This window comes from Dysidea avara, chromosome 1 (genome assembly GCF_963678975.1).
Source record: "Dysidea avara chromosome 1, odDysAvar1.4, whole genome shotgun sequence".
Classification (NCBI taxonomy): Eukaryota; Metazoa; Porifera; class Demospongiae; order Dictyoceratida; family Dysideidae; genus Dysidea; species Dysidea avara.
The window spans coordinates 21795293-21813062 of NC_089272.1; the positions used below are offsets into that span (position 1 = coordinate 21795293).

Below are 17770 nucleotides of genomic sequence, written 5' to 3' on the forward strand. Positions count from 1 at the left end.
AATACCAATTACATTTCATAACTGTTCATTGATGAATATTAAAGATAAAGTTGTACACAAACTGCATTTACAATATGTACACCATGATGAGACAAGTGTGCCATAGTACGTACAGCACACACAAATGAAATGCACACGCATGAATAGAAAAATCATCATATAAAAAGGTCAGTATTTATAAGTTTATGATAAAGTAGCACTGTGTAATTTCTGGAGGAACTTCACAATCATGTCACTGGGAAAACAAAATGGGTTGCTGAAGTCATCAGTTACAGTTGGAGGAATGTGCAGAGGCTGATAATAGTATTCCAAAAATTGATCATCTTCTTTTAGAGAAAATCTCAAACCTACATCAGGAATAGATTGATTGATTTGATTTTTATTAACTTGTGAAATTCACAGGGGAGAGTAAAAGGTTAAAGAGCCTATAAGAACACCACCAAACAAACAAATAATGACACACAACACAAAAAAAAACATTAACATAACACAAAAAACAAAAAAAAACAAGAAGTTATACACATGCGAAATGACTAAGTACAGCAGAACGAAAAACCTTACGTGAATTTACATTACATACAGAAGTTGGTAATTTATTCCACAAGAAAACTACATGTACAAAAAAGAGTAACGATATGCATTAATCACTGATGATTTAGTCATAAGTGTCCTAGAATGAGATCTTGTGTTGTTACAATTAAATTTGAAGTGATCATCAAAAGTAATCAAAGTGCAGTGATGCATCAAGTCATACAAAAATAACAATGATATGGTGATGAGCCGTGTGTAAATGGAAGGCCAAGTAAGTTCAGAAAGGCAGGATCCTGATGATGGTGACCATGTACATGTGAACGTAGAAGGGTTAAAGTGACTCCAGTGAGCAGCTCGATTCTGAATAGATTCAAGTTGTTTGAGGAACTTATTGTAAAGAGGCAACCAAACCGGATAGCACAATGATTACACTGCACAGTGGACCCTTGGTTATCTGACCCCAATGTGTTTCAAGCAGTGGTAGTTTAAGTGTTCAGAAGTGAACTGTTCGGATAACTGAAGCACACACATTTAATAGAGCTCTGTTGATATATACCCTAATAGAACATACACTTACGGTAGTACAGTCACTTCCAATTTCAGAGAGTTGGATAACTGAGGGTCTACTGTATATAATTTCATTGTATACATCTCTTAATAGCTGGCACACATAGCTTTCATATGCTATGGAAACAAGTGGTGACAGCCCTTATTTATCCTGGACGAGGTATGATGCATACAAGTACATACGGTACCGCCCAAGTCATTTCTTGCGATTAAAAACTCTAATTAAAGGGCGTGGCAACCATTTCTCTAGCAAGTCATTATGAAATGGCTGCCATGCTCTTGCTTTTTAATCGTGCGCACTCATGAGAAACGATGTTGTGCTTGGACAGTACTGTATACGCATGCACAACACTGAAAATGGGATAAATCACTAAGAAACTAGCTGAAATGGAATATACCGTAAGCAAACTGCAGTGCACTGAGCAATCATACAGGGCCCTATCCAGTGATACAGAACTTGTAGATGTGAAGGGTGAGGCTGAATCTCTGGTAGCAGGGCAAGTGGAGGGCAGCCTCCAGTGTCCCAACCAAATCCACCCTCACCCTCCCACCAAGCTGTAGCAGCTTTAGTTTTCATGATATTTAAATTACTTGCACATGCACCTGGATTCATGAAATCAGTAATGACAAAAATTGTGTGTGCATGTCTGTATGCATGTATGTATGTATGTATGCATGTATGTATGTATGCATGCATGTATGTATGTATGTATGTATGTATGTATGTATGTATGTATGTATGTATGTATGTATGTATGTATGTATGTATGTATGTATGTATGTATGTATGTATGTATTACTATGTATGTATGTATGTATGTATTACTATGTATGTATGTATGTATGTATGTATGTATGTATGTATGTATGTATGTATGTATGTATGTATGTATGTATGTATGTATGTATGTATGTATGTATGTATGTATGTATGTATGTATGTATGTATGTATGTATGTATGTATGTATGTATGTATGTATGTATGTATGTATGTATGTATGTATGTATGTATGTATGTATGTATGTATGTATGTATGTATGTATGTATGTATGTATGTATGTATGTATGTATGTATGTATGTATGTATGTATGTATGTATGTATGTATGTATGCTAGTGTTGCACCAATAATCGGATTGGTTATTGGAAAAGCCATATATCGGCTGTATTTTTTGTATATCGGTATCGGATTGGCACCTTGATGAAAAAAGCAGCAGATACAGATATTATGTATGTAATCTGAAACACATGCTCATGATTTTTACAAATGCATCGAGTTGCATTTTCCTGCACTACAATGTTGTTATTACTGCTTCACTGTACTGTCAGCTGTTGTTATAGCAATACTGCTGCTATAAACAAGCTAAATTGACCCTTCACAATCAAATTTCTAGTAAAAATTGCTACAAGATAGACATGCTGTGCTGTATCGGATCGGCTACGTTTATCAGCTTGAAAATATTATTCAATATCGGTTATCGGAATATCGGCAAAATCTCATATCGGTGCAAGGTGTATGTATGTATGTATGTATCTGTATGTATCATACAGTACGATAGTACTGTATAGTAGGGACCACAAAGGAGTAGGCATGGCCCACGGGATAACATCACCCAAAAACCAGCCTCAATTTTCCTTGACGACAATGAGGCAGTATTGGTTAGGTAAAACTAAGCCCAAACAAGTTTTCAGATCGACCTGAAACGTTTTCAACAAGTTGCTATGGAATTAAAAAAAAATATTTTAAATTATTTAACGGAATTTTCTACTGACTGACTGAGTAAATGACTGACTGATGCCTTCAGACAAGCGTAACTCGATAACGACTCTTGATTTTTCACTGTTTGACGTTGCTTCGGCCCAACAGGTGCCTTTTGGCATACCGCAGTACATACAGTGCATTCTTCATGGACTTACCAGTGTCCTCCTTTGTGTCCCATTCATCTTTGCTGACAGCGAAAAGTGTTGATTTGGTGGTAGCACGTGATGGCTTCCCTTTGTAACAGAAAACGTCTGTATTTTTCATAGTGGATATTATGATAGCAGAGGTGCTTTTCAAACAGTTCTTTATTCGAAATGCTGCGTAACGCGTTGAATATAGCTGACAACGAAGCATAGTGGATACTTCACTTTTCAGACGATAATTGGGGCACACGGTGCCATTTCAGATGCGGTATGCGTGGGTTCACCAGTCACAATAATTATTTACAAAAAACGTTAACAAACAACTACACAGAAAAATTTAGAATTTTCAACTAGAGTAGGGACCATAGCACATCGATAAAAAGTACTGAAACAAGCTGGAGTAGTGCACGATATTAAATCACAATAAAACAATAAGGAGTGTTATAGCCCTACTGTGCTCAAGATACCATAATGGAAATGCACAGTAAGGATATAACACTTCTTATTGTTTTACTGTGATTTAATATCGTGCACTACTCCAGCTTGTTTCAGTACTTTTTATCAATGTGCCGATTATCTGTGTACTTGTGTATGCATGTGTATTGTATTTTGCATGGGAGGATCAAAGCGATGCTGCGTATCGTATTGCTCATAAGCTGCATAACTGTACTGTATGAGTCAAACAGAACAGTTATGCAGCTAATTGGGCAAATATAGTACAGTTATGCAGTTAATTGGGCAAATACAGCACACTTGGGCAAATACAGTACAGCTATGCAAAGAATTTGTTTATGGAATGTTATGAAAACAACACACTGTAAATCACTAAAACCAGCCAAACTAATCGGGGGTTTAGAAAACCCAGACCAGACCGGACCAGATCAACTTCTTCAAGTAAGCCAATTCACACAATAGCTGTAACATACAATTCAGCTATAACATACATTCTTCACCTTGTAACCACTCTGCCAAGAACATAATTAGCTAGCTACGATGGCTCAGACTGCAACAGCGATCACGCACGAAACTTCATCTACGATAAAACAACCTAACTAAGCTATAAAATACTTTCTACTATATTTCACTACCCAATCGCTACAAAGCTACAAGCTCTTTCTGTTGTACTCAACTGTTAGTCACACTAGTAACCGCCTGGATTTATTAAAATCATGATATACAAAGTGAAAGGAACTAAGATAACAGCAAACCTCTGAATTTATTTCAGTAGTGATGAATGAGTAATGGAGTATTTATAGCTACATGTCAAGGTAAGCTTTAAATAGAACAAAACCTTACTACTCCAGAAATATATTTCCATTGTTACTATGTAGGGCTGTAACTCCGAAAGCTGTTGGCATACAAGGCTGAAACTTGGGTCAGAGCATACACTTGGCTTAGTAGATTATAAATATAGAATATGAAAAATGCGCCATTGTGCTGGGTTTTCGCAGTACCGGTCACATATACTGATGCAAGTGCTGATAAGACATGCGCAAAGGAGTTGTTTTAAGCCAGGAAATAGCATTTCAGAGAAAGTTAACAGCATTAAAGGAAGATTAAACAAGGTCAGTCACAATCCATATAAACAGCGTGGGCAGCTGCCACTAAAGTCATAGTAGCCGCCATCGCACAGCTGCTGAAAGTCATAGTATCCTTGGCTATTAACTGGCCGAATACGGTATGCATTAGACAGTGTGTCCCTTTGAGTTGAAAGGGGAGTGTCCCTTATGTACTGTACTTGTAAAATGAAGAGCTGACTGCCAATTTTCATAAAAAACACCCTAGATGTTCCTTAGCAACAAAAAGTGATAATGAAGTACAGTACCAAAATAATTAAAAATACATGGAATTAAATTACAACAAATTGCTGTACACTGTATGCATTAAAAAAATACAAATCAAAACGAAATTGAGTAAATAACAATCTCATAAAACAGGGGACACTATTAAGGTGGCGATAAACAGTGTTGGGAGTAACGCGTTACGTAATATTATTACTTTTGTGGTAACCAAGTAATATAACGAAATACGCTATAAAAACAGGTAATATAACTCACTTACAAATGTAACGCGTTACCTAAGTAATATAGTTACTGTAACGAATCTAATATTACATAATATTATTACTACAAGTAATGAAGTTATTAATCTCGTTAGTAATCCTTTGAGTAATGCCCAGCCACAACAAAGTAACGAAGCCTACTGAATGTACAGTAGCTTATTCACCAGCTTCTTACTTATAACCAAGATTTTCACATTGTGCAACAACACAATCACGTCATGTGATAAGGTGGTAGTTTCACACGTGACAGCTTAAGGCTGTGGACACAAAGTAATATAATATGTAATATTATTATAGTTACTTTATTTTTTGGGTAATATCAAGAGTCCATAATATTATTATGGACTCTTGGTAATATGTAACTGTAACTAAATAGTTTAGTTGTAAGTAATATGTAATATGTAACTAGTTACTTATAAAAAGTAACTCGCCCAACACTGGCAATAAAACAATGAAGCGCACAAGAAGCCATAGCAAATATAGGTGACGTAACATTGTGGTAAATCGGGCAGGGCTAATTAGGTGCTACACCATAATAAACTTACCAAGTAAAAACAGCCAAGAATAACAAGTGAGTTGTTAGTGAAAACAATAAGCAGCTGCCGTTACACAGTTCAGGTGGAATGTTACTCACCTTTACAACAAATTAACAACCTTGACAACTTGAAAACAAGCACCACTAATAATCATTATTTGTTTTGACTCACCTTACAGCCCATTACAAACATGGTCTTTTCTTCGTAGATACAGGTTGAACAGTCACAAAACTTTGTATGAATGGTGAGCAATAGTGTCTGAATAATTCTACGTATCAGTATATCATATATCCATTCTATGGCTTCTTCACTTCGTGCGAACGGTGGAACAAGGCTCTCAACGTCATATATTTCGACTTGTAAATCGCTTCCACTTATTGATACGTAGAATGATTCTTGTAATAATATGCTTTCTTCATGTGAAGTATTGGAGCTAAAACTTGAGGTTATTGAGAGATAATGTGTCTCCTGTGGTCTACTAAGTACCACCATTTTCTTGGTATGAGAGCAGTTCTATGCTTTATACTCTCTACGAATGACAGATTCCTGTATGTATAGTTTATTTGCATGCAAAATTAAGTACTAGCTTTCAATATGTCTTAAAATTGAGACCATGTTGAGATGCAGCAGATTGTTGTCAAGAATGCGCGTTATTGCTTTAGCGCTACCTTAACTATTAACTCCCAGGAATAATGCATCAACAAACTTTTTGTATATCAAATCGTATCCTGGGCTAGGGTGCTTCTTATAGAAACACTGTTCAGAATCACATCATGTGATGCCATCGAATAACGGGGTTGCAAATCCGGAAATTAAAAAAGATTCTCTAATAGAGCAGTCAAACACTCTATTATAATAATCACTTACTCTATTAGTAAGATATTTCATGCACTTACACCTGTAGCCAAGAAACTTACATGTATTCTCAGAATAGAACAACTCACTGCAGTTGACTCAGAAGCAGTACAGCTAACTAACATCAACTACATGTAAAGAACAGATGCAAGGATGGAATGAACTAACCCATCATGGAATCTGATACAGGTAGCTCAGGTTCAGGCAGGCACAAAAGTCTTGTTCAAAAGGCACAATTACAGCTTCTCGTGCTTCTGGTAATGTGGCGTATCATCAGTTTCCAATTCCACTTAGTAAGGGCTATAATATATGATATAATCAGTTAATATTCTCATCTACTTTCTCATGCACTGACGAGATAATTGGTAGGCACTAATTGAGCTGTACTGTTCAAGCTGTGTGCCACAGGTCCAGAAAAGACGAAAATTTAATGTGAAATCATTTTACATACACCTGTACAGGTTGACTGAAATTCTATTTCTCCTAGAAAAATTCCACCTTTCTGCTTTAACTGTTTTCTCAGGGCTCAGCTCAATACTGCCTACACTATAGTAGGGCCCTCCCTTACCCAAATGAAGGGCATCCACCAGTGGCATATCTGCAGCAGGGCTTTGTAGGGCCAAGGCCCTACTAAATTTGGCTAGTGTATTACCAAACTGAAGATTACAAAACCCACACAATAACCAGCTTTTCATGGGTCATTGCAATATCTAATAAGTGAATATACTAAATTACTCACCAACTTGTTGGTATCGAGGCAATAATTGAGCAGTCATGAAACCATTAATTATGACGATTCTAATTAATGCCACCAATTCAGCATGTGATTAATCAAATGCACATGTTGCTGGTGATAAGTGATTATTATTGGACGTGTCTTGGTGTCCTTGCAGTTTATACTTTTATCATCTTATCTATAGCTCCTTGTAAGATTTGTAGTGTGTCATCATGTATATAGCTTGGTATAGCTAGCTAGTGTTTTATGTGTTTATTTTGTTGTCTTGTTTTAATATGTAGCTAGCTACCACAAGTACACATACACAGATATGCAAAAAGTTGTATGGCGAAGTGCCTTAAGCAGTTAACGCTTACTAAAATTTATTAAAAATTAATAAATTTAAAAATGAAGTAGGTATTAAGCTATAAAAAGTAGAGAAACAAGAGATGAACAATGGTAGCTATTACTAACTCAGTGGAAAATCCCTACTTTGGCATTGAACACAAAATAATTGTTATACCATGCCAAAGTAGGGATTTAACACTGAGTTATGCTGTAATAGCTACCATTATTCATCTCTTGTTCACTACTTTTTATAGCTTAAAACCCTACTTCATTTTTAAATTTATTAACTTTTAATATACTAGTTTGTTTAGTTTATTTTGTTAAAGCATACAGCTAGCTATAAACATGTGACTGTTCTATTAGGGTGACTGCTGTATTAGAGTATCTCTAGTCGGCCTGCGAAGATGCGTGCTTGCCCCAAAAAGGGGTGTGGTCATCATGGTTTCGATTAGTTATTAGACTAGAGTATCTCGAATCAGTCTACCAACTTGAAGGTGTGTGGTCACAAATACAGCTAGCATAAAAGGGGTGTGGTCATTGTGGTTTTGATCGATAGATCAATAATACGTAGGATAAAAATGGGCATGACCTTGTGACCTATCGCGCAGTACTGGTACCTCCGTACAGTAGCGTAGTCTAAGTGCCTTAAATAATTTTGTGACGTCTATTATGCTGCTTAAAGAAAGTGCTGATATGGAAAATTAATGCCTCGGTATGGTTTCGTTGCATGAAGAAGACAAGCAGCCTGATTGAAGATAAAAGAAAAGACAAGGCGCACAGAGCATACACTTGTCGGAATCCCAAAAGGCACATTCCACTGGTGAGTTTGTTGTTGTGGCGAAAAATGGTGACTGTGCGCTGCTTCGTTTGGGCTCTAGGCTTGCGACTGTGGTCAGTGAGTGAGTGAGACGAAATTTCGAGTTTTGATGATTTAAAAAAAATTCTATATCTGGCTGCCAGTAAGTGTTTTCTTGTTTTTAACACTACATTTGAAGTTGAATGGACTAATATTATTCCGTAAAGGTGATTTTCGTCACATAAGAAGTTTCTACGCTGGTTTTTAAGGGTGGTATTTTGGGCGGCACGTGTCACTTTTGATGCAAACCACACTGTTTGACAATTGTTTCGAAGAAGAATAAGATTGGTGAAGAAATCAGGGAAGCAGAACAGTCAGTGCAGGAAACAGTAACTATTGTAAATGATGTGAGTATACCAACAGCTGTATCACTGGATGAATCGATAATTAATGATTATGATTCTACATGCAATTCACTAAACTCAACTACATTATTCGAAGTAGATGAAACACAAGTCCATTTGGAAACCAATTCTTGTGGTAGTGATTCTAGTGAAATTTCAGCTAGTAGTGATCTATCATCAAACACTGTAACAACCTACTGCAACATGACAAAAACTGTAGCACATCTAGTACTGCTACTGACACAGTCCATACTGGTGGATCAACTTTAGTTCCCTTACGACGTAAACCCTACAAAACAGTCAGTACCTAAGGCTCCATCAGATATTGCCACAGCAGCAAACCTTTCACCTGTTCAGCCTATTATGAATTATTCAGTTACTATACTTCATGGGAAAAAAAGATCCTTTAATACACAATGGTTTAGAATACCAGTGGTTAGAGTATTCTAAAGAACAGGATGCAGCATTCTGTTTTCCCTTTCATCTTTTTGTTATTTCTGCTGGGTTAAAGAAAGGTGTTAATACAATTACAGAAATTGGTTACAGCGATTGGAAACAAGCTACTGGAGAAAGTGGAATGCTGTTTAAACACAACAATAGCAGCAGTCACAAGCAAGCTATGTCAACTTGGAAGGATTATATGACAAATTCCAAGAAAGGTTTACTGATAGATAATAGAGCACATATGCAAAGACAAAAAGCTCATTGACCACAACAGACATTACTTGAAAACTGTTGCTCAAATTTTGTTACTGTGTACAAGCAAGATATTCTTTTCAGAGGGCATCGGGAATTAGATCCACCGGTAAACAGAGGAAATTTTTTGAAGATATTTCATTCTATTGCTGAACATGATCACATTGTCAAAGAAAGGCTAGAAAATGGTCCAAGAAATGCTATGTACACTTCACCATGTGTACAAAATTTAATTATAACTATTTTTGGTGATACGGTTATGAATTCTATTTGTGATTGCATTAAAGAAGCTAAGATGTTTTCTTTTAGTTAATGAAGCAAGGGATGCCAGCAAGGTAGAGCAAATTCAATTGTTTTACATTTGCTGATGTCACAGGCTTACAGTAATTCATGAACATTTTCTAACTTTTGTTGATACTGCCAGCCAGACAGCTGAGGGGTTATTTAATGATATCTTGTAAAACACCTAATTGGACCCACGGTGGATTGTTTCTCAATGTTATGATGGTGCTGCTGTCATGAGTGGGCATCTATCTGGAGTCCAAAGTCGTATAAAAGATGTTGTTGCACATGCCCAATATGTGCATTGTTATACACATACACTAAACTAAACTTGGTATTAGTTGATAGTGTGTGATTTTTGCCAAGTGCTTCCACATTTTTCTCACTTTTACAGTCATTGTACTGCTTTCTGTCAACCACAAAGGTTCATGCTATCTTTGTTAGTACTCAACAAGAACTACATCCCGATAAACAGTCTTATCAGCTACAGAAGCTTGTGAGACTTGATGGACTTGCCGATATGCAGTTGCAAATGCTGTATGTAGAACATACGATGCCATTTTAGCTACTTTGCAAACTATAAGGGATGGAACAGATTCTGACAAAGTTGTGGAAGCAAATGGTCTGTACCATCAAATTGCCAAGTTTTCTTTCTTGCTTAATCTAGTTGCATTTGATAAAATTTTGACATGTACCAAAAGTCTATCTGATCAACTGCAAAGTCCTCAAATTGATTTTTCTCAAACTATAGATCTCGTGGTTGCTACAAAATATACCCTGAATGATTTCAGGACAAATGTTTACTGGGAAAAGCTGTTTTATTATGTTACAAGTATTGCAGACCTTCATAAAATACAAATAGAGCCTGAGACCACTAGGACCACACAGCAAAGGCTTCCTAGTTGAAACAGGGATGGTGTTGTACTTGGAGACAACTGGATCAAGGGATAATTTGTCAAGTAGTGATAGCTACAAAATAGCTCTTTTCTTTCCTGCAATTGATACTTTTCTTTCTGAATTATCACAAAGATTTGATGAAAAAAACATGAATATTATACATGCCATCCAAGCATGTAACCCTCTTGGAATGAATTTTTTGCTGCCACAAGAGCTTAGTCCATTTGCTGAAATGTATGGGTTTGACAAAGAAATAGTTGAGATTGAGGCTAAACTTGCTAAGAAAATGTTTGATAAGAAGAAAGGCATTGATACTTTGCAAGATGTATACTCCATCCTTCTTTCTGTGACGGATGCTTTTCCAGAACTACTCAAATTGGTAAAAAATATCCATGGCAATAGCTATAAGTACTGCAAGTTGCGAAAGATCTTTCTCAACACTAAAAAGGATTAAATCACACTTGAGGTCAACTATGACAGAGCAAAGGATAACAGACTTAACAGTATTCCATCAAAAGCGAGCTGGCTAGTTCAATACCTTTAGATGATGCTATTGACATTTTTAGCTGTAGAAAATCTGAGAAAAACATTAGAATTCAGTTGACATAGCTAATTGTATAGGTAATAATGTTGTGTACAATCTGAACAGGTTATTATGCTTCATGAAAATTTAAAAGCATGTTTTTTTTGTAGCTGAATGGCCTAAGATGCCATTTTGCAGCTGTTGAAATAAAAAATTTTCTGGGGGGGCATGCTTCTAGACCCCCTAGATAATGTTGCCTTTGGCAGCATATGCAGTGCTGGAGATGTGCCCTACCAATAGAGAAAGTCCAGATACGCCACTGGCACCACCAAAATTCTGCTATTAAAAAACCATAATAGAAATATCAGTGTTCAAAACAAGAAACCGAATGCTAAACATTGTCTAAGCCCAATTTTGGTCTGTTTGTCTGCTACAGTACCTGCCAGCATGATCACATTCGCAAGGTTAGAGATCAGCCTATAGCTATGCCACCATTACAAACTCATGTGTGGTGTATGCCTCTTCTGATTTCAATTAATGCAAGGAAATTGTACCAAAGCATTGATTCTCTGTATTGACACTTAAGGAAACCATACCAAAGCATTAATTTTCTGTATTGACACCTTCCTTAGAGAAGCATATTTACACATCACAGAACTATTTGAAGCACTTAAAGTATTGTAAGTGGGAGTAGATCCCTGTACAGTAGCTGTAGTTAAAAACAATTGTACGAGGCCACACTCTTAAACAATCAGAATATGCTGCCATGTCCTTAATGATCAGAGGACGGCTACCATGTCCCTTAATGATCTAGCTGTAATAGTTGTAATTTTGCTACAGAAAACAAGACACAACAACCACACCAATCAAGATATTCTGAAATGATCAAGGAGAAAACATCCTGGCAGACTCCTGTAAGGATTTGAACATACTGTAAATTGGATGGTTGTAGGATCAAGGCTGCCCAGGTCCAGTCTATCTTTAAACAGGCTGTATGGACCAGGTGTCCTACAGCACTTGTGTTGTTACATCAATAATCAAATACAAGTAAAGCAGGTATAACATAACAAACTAAAAATGATAAATTAGGGCTCCAATGGCAACGTATGTATGGAGTCAAACACTCCCTAATCCCTAAGAAGCAGGAATCAATATGCATGCAGCATGTTGCATTTAAAATTTTAAACAACACACATAGTACTTACCACTTAATATTCCTACATCAACAACTCCATGAAATTCATTCACTCCTACATGCTCAATGCAAACTCCGCTCAAACCTCTGTACAAGTTCAGTACAGAATTATGAGTTTCTGAAACCTGTAAATAGTTGATTTCAAATGCAGTAATTATGCAAATATCATAAATGTAGATATTATGATGCATGCATACATGTATGGAGGTATGTGTGCATGCATGCGTGCCAAACATACAACATTAACATTTACCTCTAAAGAACTATGATGTATTACTGATGATGCTTCTTGCTGTTCTATACAAATTAAACCACATTGTTTTTATGTATAAAAGTGTTTATTTATTGTTTAATGTTACTGGGCAGACAGCAATTGCCAATGTGGCCAGGAGGTAATTAACTTAAATCACACACACACACACACAGACAGAAAGCAATACAGAGGTCCTTTGGAGAGAGTTTGAAAGTTGCTTTTATGTATGTGTTCCGGCTAAAAGTACAGAGAGCATAATGTGACTGGGTCTGAGAAACCTGTCTTATTGCCCACCCATGTAATTGATTTTTCACCACAAACACAAAGCCACGTAAATACACTAGTAATACAATCAAATTTCACTGTCAGAGTTACAGGGTATGTGGTCTGTTTTTTCAAGCCCAGTGGTCAGCTATACGAGCTGTCTGAGGCCTTGATGGAGCTCTGGTCAAGTTAGGGATTGCTGGATGTGGCTGTACAGCTTTGTGAGGTATGCACAGTAAATTTCCTGTAATTTTAGCCAATTTTGAGTCCTGCAGCTGAATGGCTCATAACTTAGACCCTTTTACCACCCCACAAACTAGAGCTTGCCTTTAGCCTCATAAAAAATACCTAAAATGATGGGAAACTTTGCTGTGGGCCACTTGTACAGTGGACGCTCTGGAAGGTAAGGAATCAGTATAAAATGTGTGGAAAACTAGCTCAACCATTAGTGAGCTACAATACTCCTAACAGACAATAAAACCAGCATTCCCATATAATTGATAGTAAAGTATACAGTCATTCTCTGTAGAAACATTAATTCCAACAATCTCCATTCTGATTAAATACAAATATCGCAGCCACACTCATATCCATGCTAATCATGAGAAGGAAAGTTTTTGTTATGGGAAATAGCAGGTCTTGGGAAGTGGTTTTCTAAGAGAACAGCTGTCATAGGGTAGATTCTATCCTACACAGCATGTAAAACTGGATTTGAAATAATGGCTTTATATATACACATGTATGTAAATGACAGTAATGTATAGTTATAGCCACAAGCACAAGGTGAGTATTGTATTCAACAACTAATGAAACACAAAACACAGGAGTCACACAATAAAACATACATACTTAAAAGCTGATCATTTTGATCTCTGCACAAGGATAATCGTTCTTCAAGTATAGAAATCTTATTCTTTGATTCTTGTAGCTGGGTTAACAACTCCTTTTCAAGAGCTGAAAATGCTAAAAACACACATTATGTATGAGTATCAAGCCAGTCCATACAAAATTCTTAATGCAGTGTAGTTGCACAAAAAGTATGAGGAATTAGAAAATATTCTACAATTAAGAACATACTGTATTCACTTGGTTAAATGCCGCACTTTCAATAATAGCTACACTTGAGTGGTGCCACAATCAATTTTGAAAATAAGGGCTTCAACATTGCTTTCGAGCATCAAGTTGTGGTCAAATTTGAATAGTCGCTGGATCACTTTATGAACTAAGATAATAAATGCCGCAGCATTTAACAAAGTAAATATGGTAGATTGATAATGACATATTCATAGCCAACAACATACGTAACATGTACTACCTCATGAAGAGGTAGCTAGCATAATAAGCTCAAGAGATTAATAATTATTCTTTTGTGAGTCATACTTTATATATACCTGTACTACCAAGAGTTAATAACGGCTCCCATACATGCATGCACGCAAGAAAATCATTTTATACAATTGAAGAAAGACTATATGAAAATCGCTATACTGAGGGAAGTAATGGTCAATTTTAAAAGTGGTACTAGGCTAAGTTTGGCTAATGGAATTTAATGGCTCGTGGCCAGTTTCTTCTAATTGTGAAACAATATTGGCAAGCAACGAATATCATAAACATATATACTATAGCTTTCTTGTGTTTTACCAGCTATCTATGGCTAGTACAAACTCCTACACTTAGCTATAGCTCCATTGTTAGACTATATAACTACACCAGAAATACATAAATGGCAACTTCCACAAGGAGTGGCAATACTTATGCAACTGGTTAAACTTGTTAGTATCCATGATAATGAAGCTTCGGTGAGGTAAAGCAGCATCTGAATGTTATGAAACCAAACCAAGCTTTGAACTATTGTCTCAATCCTAACATGTATAATGATGGAGTGAAGTGAATTATTGGAATGATGTTATTGTTTTGTTACATTGCCTGTCTATTTTGTTACATGCCAACCTGTATAGTTGAGATTTCCCATGGATATCGTTGTAATTATATAGTATACATATATATATCAAATAATTATAACCTACATGGTATCTTCTCTACCAGTGCACCTTCTTCACCATAACAGTTGCATAGTCGGATCTGATTTTAAAGTGATTTACTAACTAACAGTCTGCTATGCACATGTCATGATCTGGATGGTATATTTCATAGCATGAAATTGATTTACAATTTGTAGAGACAAACAGTAATCCCTTCACTGCATACTGTGTATAGGCATAAGTGTAAATTAGTTGGCTGTATTTTGGCCTACATTCTGTACCGGTACTGTGTTTAGACTACTGTGTACAATGCATTTGCTTGGCATCATTACAAGTCCATGATACATACATACCGTCAACAAATACGGTGTGTTTTGGTAAAAGTAGTCTAGTCATTTCTGAGGGATACTGTTTCATTCTTTAACCTATTAATCATTCGACGATTTAATAGTAGCCCAGTCCACTGTTTGTACCCGCCCAAAGAAAGCCGTTCATGTTTAAATAAAACTCGCACATTTGTACAAGTCACCTTTATCGCTCTTTTCTGTTTCCTCTCTAGTTTTTATAGAGGCGTTCTCTACAGCAGTCAGGATTTCTTGGTAACGCTTCCTCCATTCTTCGACATCCATATCCAAAAAGAGATCTCAAATTTGGTTTGTCGGCATGTCAACACATCATGATCACGTGAAAAACAGCCAATGAAAAAGCAGCTATCAATCGCGTGATTTATTCTCACGTGAAGTAGTAAACATGAGTTGAGTTGGTGTTGAATTGTACTTGATAAGCGATCAAACGAGTTTTGTGTGAAGAAATATCCGCTCTTCTTCTTGGCTAGAATGAACTCCGATTGTAGCTCTCATTCTGATAGTGACTCACCAAAGGGTATGCATAGATCGTCGGCGACGGGGCAATTACAACCAGGTGTTCAAAAGGACTACAAAGATGCTTTAGAGGCGCTAATCCACATGCCTACGATGGGACTGAAGTGGTCAAATACGGTAGCCATGCACAACGCCATATGCTACCTTTCCGATGCTCTGCAGGGCGACGGAGAAGAAAGTGCCGCTTCCTCATCGGATGATCGCAGTTCTTCCCAGAACGAAACAGACGATTGCAAACCCGAGGAGCGTTGGGTGCCACTACATCTGGTGAAGCAGACAATAGAGCCAGCCAAAATGGATTATGTACTGACAGGCCCGTATACTTATCCTCCGGTAGCTATAGCACCTAAAGCATATCACTGCCAACAAACTAAGCAAGTAAATGAGAAAGAGCAAATGAGGAAGGCATCTCACAATATAATTGAGAGGAGACGAAGGGAAAAAATCAATGAGTTGACACAGACATTAGCTACTATGGTTCCAGCATGCCAGCAAAGGGATGGCCTACATCCAACCAGGGTGAGTAGATGATACTGCACCATAAGTGGCAAACAAAACTCATGTGATCTGGACAATAGGATTATATATAGGTGTCACATGATTTATAAAGTCATCATGGGGCACAATTCACATGTATATCATTATCATCCAATTATACCAATTATAATTGGGTTGATGTATGGGCTTGTTTCAGCTGATTAAGGTCAGTAACCAGTGTAGAGAGCATGCACGTATAAAAATGTCACAGTAAGAACTAGTCACAAATTACTGCACTGCACGCATGTATAGACGGGTTGCCTTTTTAAGGCGTGGTCGTTTTGCCGTAAATTTTCCACATACTTTCCGAGTTCGCTAAGTCAAAAATGTATTACGGCTATTGGAGAAAATGAACGTTTCGGTTAACTTTAGCAAGCAAGAGTTAGCCAGCCTTCAGAAAAGAAAGTATGTTATAGAGATAAGTTCGAGCTATAACATATCCAGCGTGTAAGGTGAAGGCTGAACGAGAAGATGATTTTCTCTCAATCTCGGGTTTTTGGAAAGCGATAAAACTCGCTGAAAACATTCTTTGTAAGACTTTGCTACTACTTAGAATGATAGACTGGATGATTTTAACTCACCTTGTACCTTTGAAGAATCAAAAACGTTTATCAAACTATTTTAAAAAATGGGTTTTTTGTTGACTTCTTGACCAACATTGTAATCATGCGTAAAACGGAAAGTCGCGTTTTCTCGCGTTACACAAGGGACACGCCCTAAATAGGCAACCCGTCTATAGATGGAAAGAATATGAAAGATGATAGTGGCAAATGACTGGATCTGCCAAAACCCATGCAACACGTTAGTGCATTTTTTGAGTTCTTTATTATCTGAAGTTTAAAACCTGTAATGTAACCAATGGGTTGAAAATGTTTGCATTGAAAGTTTGTAAAATGATGCCTAAGGGTAGATGTTGCACAGCAAAAAGTAACACAAATATCCATACAGTGTACTTGTGTTAATGAAGTAACCTGGTTGATTCAAAGAGTGCCTTGTGTAGTGCAACTCTCCAAGCACCATTAACACAATGAGTGCTAATGTCTGTGAAATCTTATAACCTATGTATTGAAGTTTTGCTATAGTGATTAATTAATTACACAGGTGAGCATTTTGAACTATCTGGATTTCACATAATCTTCTATATTTAACACATTACAAAGCAAAACATTATTTTGAAATATTTAGCCAAGATTTTCCAGTCCATTGTCCTATGTGTTGACACATGCACTTGGTACCACTGTGTCCCCTAATAATTGTAAATGTGCTCAAACTTTTTACCTGTCATGTTACTATCAACCATAATGACTGTTTCAGTTTGCACAGGACAACCGACTATAAATCCTGTAACAGTTTACACTCATTAGCAAGCATCCTAAGAATCTTATGGAGGTTTGAGGCATGCAGTGTACTCGTGTCCATTATACTGAAATGTGCATAAGTAAATAAGCACTGATCAGTGTCCTTGTACTTTCAATCCTACATACAAATCTGTAACCAAACATCCCTCAAGCCAATTTCAAATCTCCAAGCATGGAAGTCC

The 17770-nt window shown here is 36.8% G+C and overlaps 2 protein-coding genes across 2 annotated transcripts in view; one reads left to right on the forward strand and one right to left on the reverse strand.

The window, feature by feature from the left end:
* On the reverse strand, window positions 1–15521 carry LOC136259188 (uncharacterized). The gene is made up of 5 exons (XM_066052671.1): window positions 15342–15521; window positions 13680–13793; window positions 12567–12610; window positions 12324–12438; window positions 1–347 (listed from the first exon to the last, which is right to left on the reverse strand). The coding sequence occupies exons 1-5, from the start codon at window positions 15439–15441 to the stop codon at window positions 184–186; spliced, it is 537 nt and encodes a 178-aa protein (XP_065908743.1). The 5' UTR covers window positions 15442–15521; the 3' UTR covers window positions 1–183.
* The window catches only part of LOC136259177 (uncharacterized), a 3906-nt gene continuing 1643 nt past the window's right edge, over window positions 15508–17770 (forward strand). The window contains exon 1 of the mRNA XM_066052634.1: window positions 15508–16212. Within this exon, the coding sequence (XP_065908706.1) occupies window positions 15649–16212 (564 nt within the window). The 5' untranslated portion in view covers window positions 15508–15648. The remainder of the gene's footprint in view (window positions 16213–17770) is intronic.

Excerpts from the sequence above, each read along its gene's own strand:
- LOC136259188 (XM_066052671.1), bottom strand. The coding sequence starts at position 15,441 with ATGGATGTCGAAGAATGGAGGAAGCGTTACCAAGAAATCCTGACTGCT. Across the intron at positions 12,611-13,679 it reads TCAAAATGATCAGCTTTTAA|AACAGCAAGAAGCATCATCA; the intron begins GTATGTATGTTT and ends TAATTTGTATAG. Across the intron at positions 12,439-12,566 it reads TACATCATAGTTCTTTAGAG|GTTTCAGAAACTCATAATTC; the intron begins GTAAATGTTAAT and ends AACTATTTACAG.